Source organism: Pogona vitticeps, chromosome 4 (assembly GCF_051106095.1).
Source record: "Pogona vitticeps strain Pit_001003342236 chromosome 4, PviZW2.1, whole genome shotgun sequence".
Lineage (NCBI taxonomy): Eukaryota > Metazoa > Chordata > Lepidosauria > Squamata > Agamidae > Pogona > Pogona vitticeps.
The window spans coordinates 56,026,033-56,043,771 of record NC_135786.1 but is presented as its reverse complement, the minus strand read 5'-3'; the positions used below and the strand labels follow the sequence as shown (position 1 = coordinate 56,043,771).

The 17,739-nt window shown below is 42.7% G+C and overlaps 1 protein-coding gene across 1 annotated transcript in view; it reads right to left on the bottom strand.

Annotated features, from left to right (window-relative positions):
- TBC1D22B (TBC1 domain family member 22B) overlaps positions 1-14,429 on the bottom strand; it is a 53,829-nt gene extending 39,400 nt beyond the window's left edge. Inside the window, exons 1-2 of the mRNA XM_020795303.3 lie at positions 14,210-14,429; positions 10,567-10,623 (exon numbers count right to left, since the gene is read on the bottom strand). Of these exons, the coding sequence (XP_020650962.1) occupies positions 10,567-10,623; positions 14,210-14,265 (113 nt within the window). The 5' untranslated portion in view covers positions 14,266-14,429. The remainder of the gene's footprint in view (positions 1-10,566; positions 10,624-14,209) is intronic.
- Positions 14,430-17,739: the final 3,310 nt, after the last annotated feature.

Sequence of the window (17,739 nt, the reverse complement as noted above, 5' to 3'; positions counted from 1 at the left end):
TACAGACCTACCGTGTGCTAAGCAAAGTGAGGTAGGAAACTGGATTCAAATCTAGTCAGCATGTGCTGAATCTTAAAGAAGAGCAAATATATATATAGCTACTATTTGAGAGTAACCATATTTGTTTTAAAAAGGAAGCAGGACACTGTAGCCATAGACACACTATTAAGGTAATTATTCTATCTACTCTGAACACTGCATTTGCTTTATGCTCAGTTAAATGAATCAAAGTCACTGTGCCAAAGAACCCAAGAAACACAGAAGGTGCATGTATTCCTTGGAGGGAAAAGAAGAACACTCCAAGCAAGCCTGGACATACGTGAAGAGATGTACAACCAGCGACGGCACATGCAAGATGTGATCCAGACAAAGACAAACTAATGGTGTTAGTTGTACTAGTCTTCATTATATAAGAGGAAAAGATATTATGAACACAGAATACACATTTTAAATTGTAAATCTTTTATAAAGACTTTTTTCCTGATATTCAACCAAAATCTGGCTTCCTGTAATTTGAGCCCATTATGTGCCCCGCCCTCTGGGATGAAAGAGAACAGATCCCACTCCTCCTCTGTATCACTCTCTTTCAAGTACAGAAAAGTACTACCATATCTTCCCCGTCTTCTTTTCTCATGGTCAAACATGCCCAGTTCTTTCAATATTTCTTCATGGGGCTTGATTTCTAGTCTTCTGATCATCCTTGTTGCCCTTCATTGAACTTGTTCCACTTTGTTGCCATCCATTTTAAAGTGTGGTGTCAAGAACAGGACACAGTACAGATGAGGCCTAACCCAGTGATGAAGAGAGGGGGACTAATACTTCATGGGATTTGGAAACTATACTTCTGTTAATGCAGCCTACAGTTGTTGTTGTTGTTTAGTCGTTTAGACATGTCCCACTCTTCATGGACCCATGGACCAGAGCACGCCAGATCCTCGTGTCTTCCAATGACTCCAGGAGTTGTGTCAAATTCATGCTGGTAGCTTTGATGACACTGTCCAACTGATGACAACACTGTCTCATCCTCTGTTGTCCCTTCTCCTCCTGCTTTCACACTTTCCCAACATCAAGGTCTTTTCCAGGGATTCTTCTCTTCTCATCAGATGGCCAAAGTATTGGAGCCTCAGCTTCAGGATCTGTCCTTCCAGTAAGCACTCATGGTTGATTTCCTTCAAAATGGATAGATTTGTTCTCCTTGCAGTCCAGGGGACTCTCAAGAGATTCCTCCAGCACCACAATTAAAAAGCATCAATTCTTCAGCGGTCAGCTTTCTTTATGGTCCAGCTCTCATTTCCATACAACACTACAGGAAAAACCATAGCTTTGACTATTCGGACTTTTGTTGGCAAGGTGATGTCTCTGCTTTTTAAGATGCTGTTGAGGTTTGTCATCACTTTCCTCCCAAGAAGCAGGCATCTTTTAATTTCCTGGCTGCTGTCACCATCTGCAATGATCATGGAGCCCAGGAAAGTAAAATCTGTCAATACCTCTGTATCTTCCCTTCTATTTGCCAGGAGGTGATGGGACCAGGGGCCATGATCTTAGATTTTTTGATGTTGAGCTTCAAACCATTTTTTGCGCTCTCCTCTTTTACCCTCATTACAAGGTTCTTTAATTCCTCCTACTTTCTGCCATCAGAGTGGTATCATCTGGATATTGGAGGTTGTTGATATTTCTTCCGGCAATCTTAATTCCAGTTTGGGATTCGTCCAGTCCAGCCTTTCGCATGATGTATTCTGCATTTAAGTTAAATAAGCCGGGGGACAATATACAGCCTTGTCGTACTCCTTTCCCAATTTTGAACCAATCATTTGTTCCATATCCAGTTCTAACTGTTGCCTCCTGCCCCACGTATAGGTTTCTCAGGAGAAAGACAAGGTGGTCAGGCACGCCCATTTCTTTAAGGAGTTGCCATAGTTTGCTGTGGTCCACACAGTCAAAGGCTTTTGCACAGTCAATATAGCAGATGTTTATTCTGTAACTCTCTGGCTTTCTCCATAATCCAGCACATGTTCGCAATTTGGTCTCTAGTTCCTCTGGCCACTGTTAAGTTTTCCAAACTTGCTGGCATATTGAACGTAGCACCTTAACAGCATCATCTTTTAAGATTTCAAATAGTTTGTCTGGAATGCCATCACCTCTACTAGCCTTGTTAAAAAAGCTTTCTAAGGCCCACTTGACTTCACTCTCCAGGATGTCTGGCTCAAGGTCAGCAACCACACTATCTGGGTTGTCCGGGATATCCACATCTTTCTGATATAATTCCTCTGTGTATTCTTGCCACCTCTTCTTGACATCTTCTGCTTCTGTTAGGTCCCTGTCATTTTTGTCCTTTATCATATCCATCTTTGCACAAAATGTTCCTTTAATGTCTTCAATTTTCCTGAACAGATCTCTGGATTTTTCCCTTTCTATTATTTTCCTCTATTTCTTTACACTGTTCATTTAAGAAGGCCCTCTTGTCTCTCCTTGTTATTCTCTGGAAGTCTGCATTCAATTTTCTGTGACTTTCCCTATCTCCCTTGCATTTTCCCCCTTCTCTTCTCTGCTATTTGTAAGGCCACCTTGGACAGCCACTTTGCTTTCTTGCATTTCCTTTTCTTTGGGATGGTTTTCGTTGCTGCCTCCTGTACAATGTTACGAGCCTCTATCCAACGTTCCTCAGGCACTCTGTCCACCATATCTAGTTCCTTAAATCTGTTCTTCACTTCCATTGTGTATTCATAAGGGATTTGGTTTGGATTATACGTGACTAGCCCAGTGGTTTTTCCTACTCTGTTCAGTTTAAGCTTGAATTTTGCTATGAGAAGCTGATGATCAGAGCCACAATCAGCTCCAGGTCTTGTATTTGCTGACTGTATAGAGCTTCTCCATCTTTGGCTGCAGTGAATATAATCAATCAGATTTCGGTATTGCCCATCTGGTGATGTCCATGTGTAAAGTCACCTCTTGTGTTGTTGGAAAAGAGTGTTTGTGATGACCAGCTTGCTCTCTTGACAAAACTCTATTAGCCTTTGTCCTGCTTTGTTCTGAACTCCAAAGCCAAACTTACCTGTTGTTCCTTTTATCTCTTGACTCCCTACTTTAGCATTCCAATCCCCTATAATGAGAAGAACATCTTTCTTTGGTGTCAGTTCCAAAAGGTGTTTTAAGTCTTCATAGAATTGGTCAATTTCAGTCTCCTCAGCATTGGTGGTTGGTGAATAAACGTGGATTACTGTGATGTTGAAAGGTCTTGGATTCATATTGAAATCATTCTATTATTTTTGAGATTATATCCCATTACAGCTTTCCCCACTCTTTTGTTGACTATGAGGGCTACTCCATTCCTTCTACGGGATTCTTGCCCACAATAGTAGATACGATAAGCATCTGAATTGAATTCAGCCATTTCAGTCCATTTTAGTTCACTGACGCCCAGGATGTCAATATTTATTCTTGTCATCTCCTGTTTGACCACATCCAGTTTACCAGGGTTCATAGATCTTATATTCCAGATTCCTATGCAGTATTTTTCTTTGCAACATCGGACTTTCCTTTCACTTCCAGGCACGTCCACAGCTGAGCCTCTTTTTGACTGTGGCCTAACCACTTCATTAGCTCTGGAGCTATTTATACTTGTCCTCCACTCTTCTTCAGTAACATGTTGAACGCCTTCCAACCTGAGGGGCTCATCTTCCAGTGTCATATCCTTTACCCTTTTGTTTCTGTCCATGGGGTATTCTTGGCAAAGATACTGGACTGGCTTGCCTCTACCTGTTGCGTTTAGTCAGAACTCTCCACTATGACCTGTCCATCTTGGGTGTCCCTGCACGGCATAGCCCATAGCTTCTCTGAGTTACTCAAGCCTCTTCACCATGACAAGGCAGCAACCAATGAAGGGCAGCCTACAATAGCATTTGCCCTTTTTTGCAAGAAATCTGGAAGGTACCAGTTTGAGGAAAGTTGGTGTTGATCATAAGTGTACAATTCATAAAGCAGTACGAACAGAGATGACCAGCTTTGACGTTCTCCTGGATTTGTCTCTAAGCCTGGATGCCCACATTTTGGCAATGGCCACGATTGCTTTTGCACAGTATACCAGCTGCACCTATTTCTGAAGAGGTCTGATCTGGCCATGGTGACACATGCCTTAGTTATATCTGGGCTGGATTACTGTAACACACTCTACGTGCGTCTGCCTTTGGACAAGAAACTTCAGTAGGTCCGAAGCACTGCAGCTGACTGTGGCTGGTTATAGGAACCAAATGACTTCCATTACAGCAGCTCTACTGGTTGCCAATCGGGTTCCAAGCACAATTAAGAGTGCTGACTTTTACCTATGAAGCCCTAAATGGCTTGGGTCCAAGTTATCTCCCTTTAAGAGTCTGCTCAAATGTTAAGATTATCAGGGGAGGCCTTTCTCTCAAAACCACCATCTTCATAAGTACATTTGGTGGGGACACAAGAGAGGGCCTTCTCTATTGCTGTACCCAGATTCTGGAACTCCCTCCCACAGAAGACCAGGTTGGTTCCATCTTTGCTGTCCTTCTGCAAGCAGACAAAGACCTTTCTCTTCAGACTGGCTGAGAGGCATTTTAATAGTCTTGTGCTGTATTCCTGTAAACCTGTTTTTAATGTTGATTTTGCTTACCATTTTTAGTGTGGTATTTGGTGCTTTTTACATATTTGTACAGTGGTGCCTCGACTTACGAACGTCCCTACTTACGACCATTTCAAGTTACGACCAGCTCCGGTCGCAAAATTTTGCTTCTACTTGCAACCAGAGCTTCTACTTACTAACAGAAAAGGCAGGGAAAAAAGGCAGGAAATACAAATTTCTAACTGTAGGTGGCAACAAGGCTGCTTCTTTGTAGCTCTTTTGCCCCAGCACTTAGTGTCTGTTGGAGGAGGCTTGGGACTGCCTCCTTCTGCTTCTGAGTGAGCATGTGTGTGTGTTTGCAGGGAGGCTTTGGGCTGCCAGGTACGATAAGGTGCTCTTTTCTGCTTTTTAAAAACTGCTCTGGATGTTTTTGAAGTGTGGTTTTGAGCTGGGTGGATTATGTTTCTTTGCTATAATGGGTCTTGGGTTTTTTTTTGGTTCCCCCCCATTTCCGATGGGTCTTAGGGGTTTGTTTGTTTGGGTTTTTTCCCATTTCCAATGGGTCTTGGGGGGTTGTTTTTTTACTCCCTCCCATTTCCGATAGGTCTTGGGGGGTTTGGTTGCTTTTGGGGGGGTTCCCCCATTTCCGATGGGTCTTGGGCGGTTTGGTTGCTTTGGGTTTTTTTCCCCCCATTTCCGATGGGTCCTGCATGCTTTCCTTGCTTTTTCCTTTGCATTTCCAACCTGCCCCCTTTGTTCTCTGTGCATTTCCGATCTGCTTCGTTTGTTTTCTGTGCATTTCCAATGAGTCTTGCACGCTTGATTGCTTTTTCTTTTTTTCCCTCCCCTTCGGCTGGAAGGGATTAATCGCGTTTCCAATGAGTCCTGCAGTGATTTTTTTTTCTTCAGCCAGAACAGATTAATTGCATTTCAATGCATTCCTACGGGAAATGTTTAGTTACAGTTGCAGTTAGGCATCCTTCAGTCTTGAGACACTATGGTAACGTGCTCTGTATAGAGGATTTGGAACAGCATCTAGTGTGGCTAAGAAGGCCAATTTGAGAGTGATAATCTCTTCCACACTGAAAATACAATCTGTCCCCTGTCCAGCTCCCTGATTTTGCTGGTTTTGGAACTCCCTCTTTGCCTCAGCCTGCTGGACAAGTGTCTCTTCAAAATGGGAGAGTCCATGATGCACTGCCTGCCTCCAGGCTGAACGCTCAGACGTCAAGGTTTCCCATCTGTTGAGGTCCATTCCTAAGGCCTTCAGATCCCGCTCATAGATATCCTTGTATTGCAGGTGTGGTCTCCCTCTGGGGCAATTTCCCTGCACTAATTCTCCATACAGGAGATCTTTTGGAATCAGACCACCAGCCATTCTCACGACATGCCCAAGCCAATGTAGACGTCACTGTTTCAGTAATGTATACATGCTAAAAATTCCAGCTTGTTCTAAACTACTCTATTTGGAACGTTGTCCTGCCCGGTGATATAAAAATGCATCTGAGACAGCACATGTGGAATGTGTTCAGCTTCCTCTCCATGCACAAGGGGTCCAGGACTCACTGCAGTACAGGAGGGTGCTCAGGACACAGGCTTTATAGACCTGGATCTTGGTATATGCCGTCAGATTCTTATTGAGCCATACTCTCTTTGTGAGTCTAGAGAACATGGTAGCTGCTTTGCCAATGCGTTTCTCCAGCTCGACATCTAGGGAGCGAGTGTCAGAGATCATTGAGCCCAGGTACACAAAGTCATGAACAACCTCCAATTCTTGCGTGGAGATGGTAATAGAGGTAAGAAGGTGGGGTAAAAATATTTTAAATAAATAACTTAAATGCCAAATTCTTCTTGTCCTGTTTTTGTCTTCAGCCTTACAGGCTTCTGATTGGAGTGTGGAACACAAGGCTTCCATATGTTGACGTAACCATTCCACTTCTCCCTGTGCACACATGTAGTACTTGGAACCACTTGTTGTTCAGCTAGTCAGACTGGAAAATCCTCGTCACATCCCAGCTGCAAACTTACATTGGGCATTTGCTACAGAAGGCAAAAATGCTGACAGGAAACGTTTAACTGTGATGGGCAGGCTTGTTTCCAACAATAAAGCTTATATTTGAAATATGCATGTGTCTGGGGGGAAGCATCATTGGAAATTACATTAAAATTAAAATTAAATTAAATTAAAATAAGAGACAAATAGTCCAACATGTTTCCAAAGGTTTATCACATTTTTCAAGTTTTAGCAGGCAAGACAGTTACAGAAAATTTTGTTCCTCTCAAGCTTCAACTGGTAAGCAATTAGAAAAATTTATAGCAGATAAATGTATCCATAGTTGTACTATAGAGTCTATAGATGGAAGACAGACATCTAGTAGTAACATTTGTTCAAAGACAAATGGACTGGGCTAGAGGGGGATCAGTCTGAATGATTACAGCTTTGTAACTGCTAAAAATTGTCACTATGCACTGTCAAGTCTCATCACAAGTGATTTTACTGGTGCCTACCTCCCCCATGAGTTTCTATGGCTGAGTGGAAATTTCAACTCATGTCTCCTGAGTCCTGGTCTACCCTCTATATCAGGGGTTTCCAAAGTACGGCCCGTGGACCACATTTGGCCCACCTGGCCTTTTTCTCTGGCCCGTCTGTGCAGGTGTGCGTGTAGGTGGGCAGGTGTGTGTGTGCCTATATAAGTGCGGGTAGGTGGGCAGGGCTCTGTGTGTGTATGCATCTATATGCACGCTCCCTCAAAAATATATTATGTGGCCCTCTGTGTGAAAAGTTTGGAGACCCCTGCTCTATATCACACTGGCAGCTTTACACCTAACAGTAAAACCACTTTTTAAATCATGAAACTGCATATTTATATCCTTCGAGAGAAATATGGTCAACCTTATATTCACAACATGGGATACAGCACATCAGATTTTCAGTAGGGTTATGCCTTAAATGTAGACAACCCATCCCAGCAAATCAGGCAGATACAAGATTTGTCCTAAAGGTCTTCCAAAACTTTTCTGAAAGAAGTCTGGGTCCCCCCAAAGCTTTGTGAACAACATGGAGGGAGATGGACACTGCATCCCTATACTCTCAAGTATTCAACTATATGAAGTTCCATGATTCCCAAATCTGTGTCAAGCTCCTCAGCATTTTCTTTCTGGCTGCCAGTATGAGGAGGCCATAGTACCACCATACTGTTAAAGGTGGCACTTGTCAGCAACATGCAAGAGGGTTACACACAAGCTCCAGCCAGTCATGAAAACCCAGGTGAGAGGTAGAGAACAGCAGCTGCTTTACTACTTCTATTGCCTCCTCACCCTCTACTTAACATGCAGTTCCAGCAATGAGCTAGGATTCTGGCCCTGATCAATAACTAAGGATATTCCTTCTTTCACTGGAATTATAAAGAGGTGATGGGGAGCTTTCACATTTGACATACAAATACGGTTTTATGGTTGCACCAAGCACTAATAATGTACAGTGGTGCCTCGCTTAACGAGCACACCGTTTAACGAAGAATTCGTATAGCGATCCCTTTTTGGGGATCGCTATACGGATCTGCCCCAATCGCCGCACTCGCTTTGCGACGATCGGGGCGTCCGGCGGCCATTTTGGAGCCGCCGATCAGCTCATCGGCGGCTCCAAAATGGCCGCCGGATGACCCGAAATGGCCCCCTATCAGTGTTTTCGCGCCCTCCCCTTGCTTACGGAGGTCGCGAAAACGCTGCGGGGGGGCATTTCGGGTCATCCGCGGCCATTTTGGAGCCGCCGATCAGCTGATCGGTGGCTCCAAAATGGCCGCCGGACGCGAAAACATTGCTGGAGGGGTAAGTTTGGACGCTTATTGGAACGCATTAAACTAAGTTTAATGCGTTCCAATAGGCTTTCCTTGCCCGTACAGCGATGTTTTCGCATAGCGAAGGTTAATCCGGAACGGATTAACCTCGCTATACGGGGCACCACTGTATATGGGTTCATGCATGCACAGATTTGTGTGTGCTTGAGACACAGCCATATACAGTGGGGTCTCTACTTAAGAACGTCTCTACTTAAGAACAATCCAACTTAAGAACAGCTCCATTTGCTAAATTTTGCTTCTACTTGAGAACAGAAATCCAAGAACAGGAAAAAAAAACCTTTGCTGCTCTTTTTTTAACCTTAGGTCATCTTAGGTTAAAAAAAAATTCTCCCCCTAGTGGTAGAGTACGTATTAACCAGCTTTGCATTAGTTCCTATGGGAACTAATTCTTCAATGTAGGAATGCACCTCTACATAACAAAAAAACAGCCAGAACGGATTAATTGGTTTTCATTCCATTCCTATGGGACATTTTGCTTCAACTTAAGAACGTTTCAACTTAAGAACACCATTCCAAAACGGATTAAGTTCTTAAGTAGAGGTTCCACTGTAGTTTCTATGGACGGAAAAGAGCAGATACGGATTAAATGGTTTTCAATGCATTCCTATGGGAAATGCAGATTCAACATAAGAACTTTTCAACTTGAGAACCACCTTCCAATACGGATTAAGTTCTTAAGTAGAGACCCCACTGTACCAAACACAGATTTCCCACAGAAGGGTGAAAGAAATCCTGTTTAAGAAGACCTCTAGCTTTAAATAGTCCCCATGTGCAATATACTGTCCACAAGCTCAATAGTATACATTTCTATTTATGTTTTCAGCAATGTGTCATCCATTCACTGCATCAAAGATGAACCCTAAAAGCACAGTTCCCACACTTTTTGGCATTACATTCCACCTTTGACTGTTGAGAAGCTCTTGAGTCCCTCACTTCTCTTTTATCAACCATTTCAACCCATACATTTGTACTTCATAATTAAAAACAAACACAAAAATGCACTGAAATAACTTAAAACCTAAAGCAAGAACCAAGAGTTCAGGTAGGGGAGAGTGTCACAAACAATTAATGAAATGCAGCAGAAAAATGCCTAAATGGAATATTTTGAAATTTTACACGCTTCTTTTTAAGGCACACCTATATAATATGTGCCATTTTCATATGGATTCCCTTCCCCTAAGCATTTGGGAGTAAACTATTCCCTTTCCTGAAATCCCTGAATTGTAAAGTTCACAAATCATGCACATCTTTTTTCACTATTCAGTTTCATTTGCGCAGAATTCATTTGCCTGCCAATTTCATCCAATGTACTGTAGTACAAAAAAACCAGGAACATTATAGTTATTTGTTGTGAAAGATTCCCTGAATCACAATTTGGATTTTGAATTAAGTTTGGAGAACTCCGAAGCTACCCAAGGAGACATGGCTTGTTTTCCAAAAATGTTGAACTAACTTTGAAATTAAACTTTGTTGTCAGTACACATCCCCAATTCTACAGCCTAATCTAGAATGTTACATTACTTATATACAGCAAACAATACATAGGCCAGAGTGGAACTTCGTAGCCTACATATGCTGATCCCTCACCTTCTCCTTGGTGAAATTCCCTTTAGAGATTAAAATGGGCATTTGACTCCCCAATCCATGAACCTCTTGACAAGCAGTGAGGACAACAATTGTGATGGAAATGCCTTCCCACAGTGACTTAACACTAAAGCTACCAGTGACCAATCATTTTTGCCAATGAAAGCAAAAAGAGACAAACCTCATGCCTGAAGGAAAACCAATAGTTCAAAATACATTAGCTAGTGCATTTCAGCAGAACATCATCTGCTCTCACAAAGCTCTGGTTCACATAGAATTTTCAGTTCTTGTTCTCAAAAACAATGTTTTATTATTTAATCCACCAGCACTAAATTTAATCCACTAAATTGACTTTAAGGTACAAGTATGAAGTGCCTTTTCTGTCTGAAATAGCAACTCAAACTAGAATTTGAGATACGCTATTCCACAAGAAAGCAAAGCAAACAGAAAAACTGTAGAGCCTTCCTCCCACAACAGAACATCTTATGATAATGAGTGTTTAACTCTTGCCTTCTGATGAGGTAAACAGTGAATACTTACTTTTTTGTGAGCCGGGGATCCAGTGGGGGGTGCTGAGCTCCATAAACAGGTTGAATACTATAGGGGGTGATAAGAAACTATAATGATTTGTGAGAAATTGCTCTAGTTTCAGCTGTAAACATATCAAGAGTCCCACACAAATGACTTTAACAATGCTACATGTTCAAAATCATGTAGAGAAGGAGGATCATCTTTCTAGAATTGTAGTTTCTTCATTACTGTTAACATAGCACAACTGATGTGCTACTGAATCAGAGGTAAGAAGAACAAGGCCAGACACAACCTGGCAGGTGGACAGAACTTTCTTAATCCAAACCACAATTCTAGACATGCAATGTAGATTTAAGAATTTGTATATGCAGTCTTACAAAGTCACTGTATGCTTCTTAATAAGCAGCCTCATTCATGCAGATTCCAGTGATTATTTATGCATTATTTCCAAACCAAGAGTTCTACAATTGAATCTATTTGGTTCGCAAAATCTGTGTTTGAACTGATCATGTGCTAATAACATTAATTTCACCATCTTTTTTTCCCACAGCCCTAACAAAAATTGGTTATGCCAACTGGACTTTTAATCATTTGTGAGCCACCTTGGATCCAGTAATTGGGAGAAAGACAGCACTGAAATAAAGCAACCAAACAAACCAAATAAGTATGCTATTTAACAAGTCTATCACACACAATGGGCTAACCATAAGATGACAGCCTGCACCAAAGCATCCACATGTCTCCTGAGCAGAACTATGGGACTCTACTGACCCAGAGGTCAAAGGACCCAACTATCTGACCTAGAACAGGATAATTTATGTGTCAAATGACACATCCAAACACGTCAAAATCAAACTCTTCCAAATTAATTTTCATTTTTCAGATCAAAGCAAGCAGGCAACAGGAACAAGTCTTCTGTAACAAAGCTATCTGGACATTTCAAGGAGGCCAGCAGATATTGTCAACTACCTCCAACAAGTCTAGCTATCCACTACAGGCTAAAGCAGTATCAAACTGGCAATCCCCTATGCCCTCATAACTCCTTTCTTTACCTCTTCTTTGGTTGGTGCAGAAAGAAAGCATGGGAAACATTCCCCATTTCAACAAGCTGCTCTTTGAGAATTTGCATCACCTTCTAGTCCCAATCAAAATATCTCTCCCTCCCCTCTCTGCAGACTTAACAGAGACCAGTTCACATGACTACATGTAGGTCAAGTATTTTTCTTTTCAGCCTGGACTACACTGCACACGGGTCATCAGAGTTACTTGCCATATGCCCAACTTTCCGAACGCAAGTTAATACAAAAATGGTGATTTATTCTCAACAAACAATTTGAGCCATTCACAGCTTGCAGTATAACATGAGTGGGGAGCAAGGCAAGTCTGTTGTAGAGGGGCTGTGTGTAACTGGTTCTCAGAATAATTAATTACAAGCTATGTGTGCTTCATAAAAGAGCATGTGAGAAATACGTATTAAGTACCATTAAGACAATACTGCATGTGCACAAATCAGCTCCCTTCCATAGCTTTAAAAATCTCTCAGCAGCTGGCAGACAACTTATACCAAAACTGGATGAAGTTGACACACACTGGTTGGGCTGAAGTTCAAGTTGGCTGACTTACTTTCCCAAAACCGGTTTGCCAGGTTGAGTCAACTTTACTGTTTAAAATGGCTATAGATGGAAATGACACACTCCTTTAGAAAGAAGCAGAAATATACATGCAAGCAGGATGTGATAAAAGACTTAAGATAGGGAGATGCTAGCATATTTCCAAAGATAACGTGTGTTAACATCTTAAGAATACATTATACAGCAAGTATCTGCAGCTTTCCCACACATCTAAACTATCCTTGCAATTTTATGTTTGGCGGGAAAGTCAGTGTGTATTAGAGGCAGAAATAAAGAATTACCTAGCTTGGCAGGATTTTAAGCCAGCTAAGCATTCTAGAGGGGCTGCAGTGGCAAACTGTAATAGGAATGCAGGGTCAAGATGACATTAGAGAGCATGTGCAGAATATAACACTTATATGTTATAACTACACAGCTTTATCCAAAACACACATCCATGTCTTGGTTTTTATTCCCGATTTCTTCCAGGGCATATATGCCTGATGATATCAACAAGGATTAGGTAGGTCTTAAACTCTTTTAAATTAGCCAAGAGCTGTGTTGAGTTTTCTCATACTTTCAAATACACTCCTAGTGGGCAAACAGGCAAATTGAACCCACTTTCTTAATCACAAAGATATAACCAACCCAGGGGAAGAAATTATCCAAGACAAATACAGTGGACCCTTGACTTACAGACGGCTTGACTTACAGACTTTTTGAGTTACAGACTTCTCTGGCCGCAAAATTTAGGTTTGATTTGCAGCCTGAGAATTGACTTACAGACCAGAAAAAAACCAAAATGGAACAAAAACGGCCTTTTACGGGATTAATCGGTTTTCAATGCACTGTAGGTCAATGGAGACTTGACCTACAGACTTTTTGACTTGAGAACCGCCTTCCAATACGGATTAAGTTCTCAAGTCAAGACCCCACTGTAGGTATAAGACAATGATCTTGCCAGTATATGGTGTGAGAAACCTTTCCTTAGAACTTAGAGAAGTTTGTCTAAACTCCAGATGTTCTCCAGCAATAGCCCAAACATTTTGTCAATAGTAGTTTTCCACAGGCCAACTTTCCAGGGTGGGAAAAAGAACCTGGTACTTGGTTCAGTACTTCTTGTGTGCACAAACATATCTATCCAATCTACGAACCCTTCTAAGCCCCCATAACTCAAGAAATGCAAACTTCCACTTCACCAACTTTGGAAATGGGCACTATGGGGGCGACTCATGGCACAGCTCAAGAAAAGAATTCTTAGCAGAAGACGAGGAATTCTGCTTCAAGGTCTGCCTTGTGTCCTGAAATTCTTCACAGAACTTTCCAGCTGAAACAGGGAAAAGGTTGCCAGTTGTTCATTTCACCTTAGGCCTAACCCTGTTGTTGTTGTTGTTGCCGCTGCTTTTAAAGAATAATGCCAGTTCCTTTTTATTACCTGGATTTATATTTAACCTGAATCACAGCGTTCAGCAAGCAATACGCATCAGCGTAATAAGCATACTACACAGATCCCCACCGATTGAAGCATGGACTTCCTCGGCAAAGAGCAATCCTCCCTCTGCAGGGCACCATCTCGCCGATCGCAAGACGAATGGCCCAGGCGGGAGAGGTGCCCCAGGACCTCGCCAGCTCCGCTATTGCTCTCTAGGACCAGCTTCTGACCGTGGGAACCAAGGAAGCCGCTGTCCCGGCGCTCCATTCATTAGCAAAGGACTTCAGATTGCGGTTGCTGCTGTGTACCAGAGCCGGTACTTTGTGCCTGAGAGGAACCGTGTCACGACCCTAACAGCGAGACTAGCCTTGGGGAAACCCCAATACAACCTTTCTACACAGTTTCCCCTCTCCTCCTCCTTCGTGGCCACAGATCAGTTTGGGGGGGGGGGGGGAGACACCGGGAGCCCTCTCGCAGAATGAATGGCGGCAGATACTCTCCGCTAAACTGCCATCGCTAATCGCTGCCTGACTCAAGGGTGGAACGCCTGATTAGTCGGCACCGATGCCAGAGAGGACCCCGGCCGACCGGCCGGCCCTCCCTCGCTCACCTGCCAGGCAACTTTGCGCTCCGCTTCCAAAACTGCTTGCTGCTTTCCGCTGCCATGGCTGGGACCCAAGCCGAGTCCCCCCCGCTGGCTCCGGGAAGAAGGGAAAGAGCCGGAGCGGTGGGGCCCAAAGCCTCCAACCGAGGCCGCTTCACCTCCTCCCTCCAGGGGCCCTATTGCCAGTCCCCAGCACCGCCATCTTGGACTCGGGCGAGCACCCTCCAGCCATTGGTCGTCTGGCAGAGAGTCTCCGACCCTGGCCAATCCCGAGTCAGATTTCTAAAGCACCGTGAAGCAGGGGGGAAAAACCATACACACAGCGGCGAGGAATCAGAAGCTGCGCAGAACACAAGGGGCGGGACAAGTTACCCAGGGAAACGGAGGGGAGGGGCTCAGAGATGGGAGAGGGAGAAGGCAGTTTAACCGCCGTAGCTCGACTTAACTGCTGTGTTTCGTCGCGCTCTCGGAGAAGCGGGGAAAGCTCGCTATGGTTAAAAAAATTGACTGTAAGGCCGGGGGGAGGGGTAAAAACTATCCATAGAAGGTATCAGCTGAGAGGTTCAAAGGCCACTGTAAGGGGACCGTCAGCCTCAGAAAATAAATTGCCAATTATTCATTTGCGTGACGGCTTTCAAATGTAGGCGCATAGATTTGAAATTGGCTCCGCCCCAAGGCAAAGCTCTGCAGCTGAAAACTTCCTGATGATGCATTTACTTTTTGGGAAAAACAGTTCCAGACGGCTGCTTTTTCTAAACGGTAAATGCCTCAGGCAGTGTTTGTTGAAAGTGCCTAAGAGTCAAGGGGGGCAACGTGGGTCCAAGCCCCGGGTGAAGTTGTCTCAGTCGCACTAATCGAGATAGTAAGGGCGGCAAGGACTGGGTAGTACCAGTTTAAATGCTGAACGATGGTGTCACTACGTTGTTTAAAAGTGCAAACTTGTACGTGCTTGCTTGCTTGCTACTTGACTCATTGAACTCTAGGGTGTACCTTGGTGTAGTCCATGACTAAATGGTTAGTAACAAACGCCTCGGAAAGTCTTTCAGAATTATTGACTACAATCGTTTCCCATCAGCGGTGGCTCCTCGCCTCTGGAACAATCTCCCTCTGGAGATTCGCGCGGCCCCCACGCTGGGCACCTTTAAAACCCAACTAAAAACATGGTTATTTATCCAGGCTTTCCCTCCAGCCAATTCTTGATTTCTCTCTTACTTTTCCTTCTTTATTTTACTGCTGTTGCTGTTTGATTATTATGGGGTCTCAACTTACGAACAGCTCGACATACGAACGTTTCGACTTAAGAACTTAGATTTGAGTTACGAACTCTTTTTTTCCCTTTTTTTAAAAGCTAAGTCATCTTAGGTTAAAAGGAAAAAAGAAAAAATATCCCCCTCTAGTGGCAGAAGGCGGAATAGCAGCTTCCCATTAGTTTCTATGGACGAAAAGAGCAGATACGGATTAAATGGTTTTCAATGCATTCCTATGGGAAATGCAGATTCGATTTGAGAACTTTTCAACCTGAGAACTGCCTTCCAATACGGATTAAGTTCGTAAGTCGAGACCCCACTGTATTTGTCTATGTTTTTATTATCTGATTTTATATTGGAAGCCGCCTAGAGTGGTCCGGTGGGCCAGATAGGCAGGGTATAAATCAAATAAATAAATAAATAAATTAGAAGGGAAGAAAGTAAAATGCAGATCCATGAAACCAAGAATGGATCTTCATGATTTCATACGACTTTTATGTGGGATCCTTTCCAAACCAACATCAAAATAATGGATCTCATCTGTGCTCACTACACCACAAAAATTATGGATCCTTCAGTGCATGGCTTTTTAGTGGCACGAAGACATGGATTCCAGGCATGGATCCTCATGATTTCAAAGGGTTTTTAGATGCAATCCTGTCCAAACTACTGTTGGATGATATATCCTATTTGCATCCCCAAACTACACCACAGAAGTCATGGTCCCTCCATGGCTATGCAGTGGCACAGAAATATGAGCTACCGTATCTGCTTCAGTCACTAGCCAGAAGGTTACCCTAGAAACAACAGGGAGTGAGGGCTGGGACATTTATTTCTCAGAGTCTGTAGGCATCTACACATGGTGCTGCCCACTTTATGGTCCAGAATTCTCCAGTTAAAAGATGTGTATACAGAGAGAAAGAGGTTTGCTGCGTGTTATGGGGATAGGAAGCAGAGGGAAGGGATGGAGAAGCACCTGGAAGAGGAAGAAAAGGGCCAGAAAGTTTTGTTTTTAATGGGGAAAGAGAAGAGTTTAAAAAAGGGTGAAAGAAACAAAAGGATCACCAGGGTTGGGGGAAGCAGCAGCTAAAGGGGTTTCTGCTAGTATTGACTGAGGAAAAATTGAGTAGATGAAATGACAAAACATCAGTTATTGGATACTAGGATGAGAATGATTTGCTTTGGCATTCATCTTAATTTTTGATGCTAGGGAGCACAACATGGAATGATCCATTATCATCCCCTTTCTCTCTGTATACTTGTGTTTTAACTGTTTGGAGAATTCTGGGCCCTAAAGACAACAGTAGAGATGCCTAACAGCTCTGGGGAGAAATAAATGAACCAGCCCTGACTCGATCTTTGTTTCTAGGGATACCTTCCAGCTAGTGACCGAAGTAGATGTTGTTGTTCTGTAAACTAAAACTGGGGAAAAAAATTACACAGGTCCCAATTTTATAATTTTCTGAATGCTGATGGAGTTGAGCACAAATACTACTTTTTCATTCCAAGTCAGAAGCCACTAATTGTGGACAGCAAGCCTACAAGGAGGCATTGTTGCACTGTGAGGTTACCAAATCTAAACCCTGATAGGATGACATAGTTCTGAAAGAAAATGTTCATTCTTTATCATGTAATCCTGTACATCTTTATTTGGAAATAGTTTCCAAGTGTTTAGCAAAGTTTATTCCTGAATGCATATGTATCAGATTGCATTCTAGGTGGGACTTGATATAACACGTTATCTTTCAAAGAGAAGATATTGCCCATTTCCTTGTTTTCATGCACTCAAATGTGCATCAGTACTATTGCCTTATGTCTTGTACCCAAAGTTAATTTTGATCTCGTATTCTAAATATAGGTTTAAACTAACCATCTAGGTTATTTTAACTTAAAAAGCTCTGAAACATTTTCTGTATCTTGCACTACTGATTACAATTTTCTTTGTCTTTCAGATGGATTTTGGAGATCCTTTGTGCAGGTGGCTTCTGTGGCATAACACCAAAAGCAGGATTTGTTCTAGCTCATGTGCATATGATTTTGATGACCGACATGTATCTTATCTTTGAGTGCAGTCACCTAAACTGGTCCATATCTCTTTTGCAGAGAGTCAAGCCAGATCAAAATATTATCATAGCATGGGCTATCCTGTATTGGTTTTTATGTACCAGTTGTCCTGGCTGTTATTGATATGGATAGGTGAAGTAATAGTTCTGAGTTCACAGAAAATTGAGAAATGAAAGTGGAAAGTGAAAGTTAAGAAACATGAGACAGTGTAGAGTTAGTGTAGTA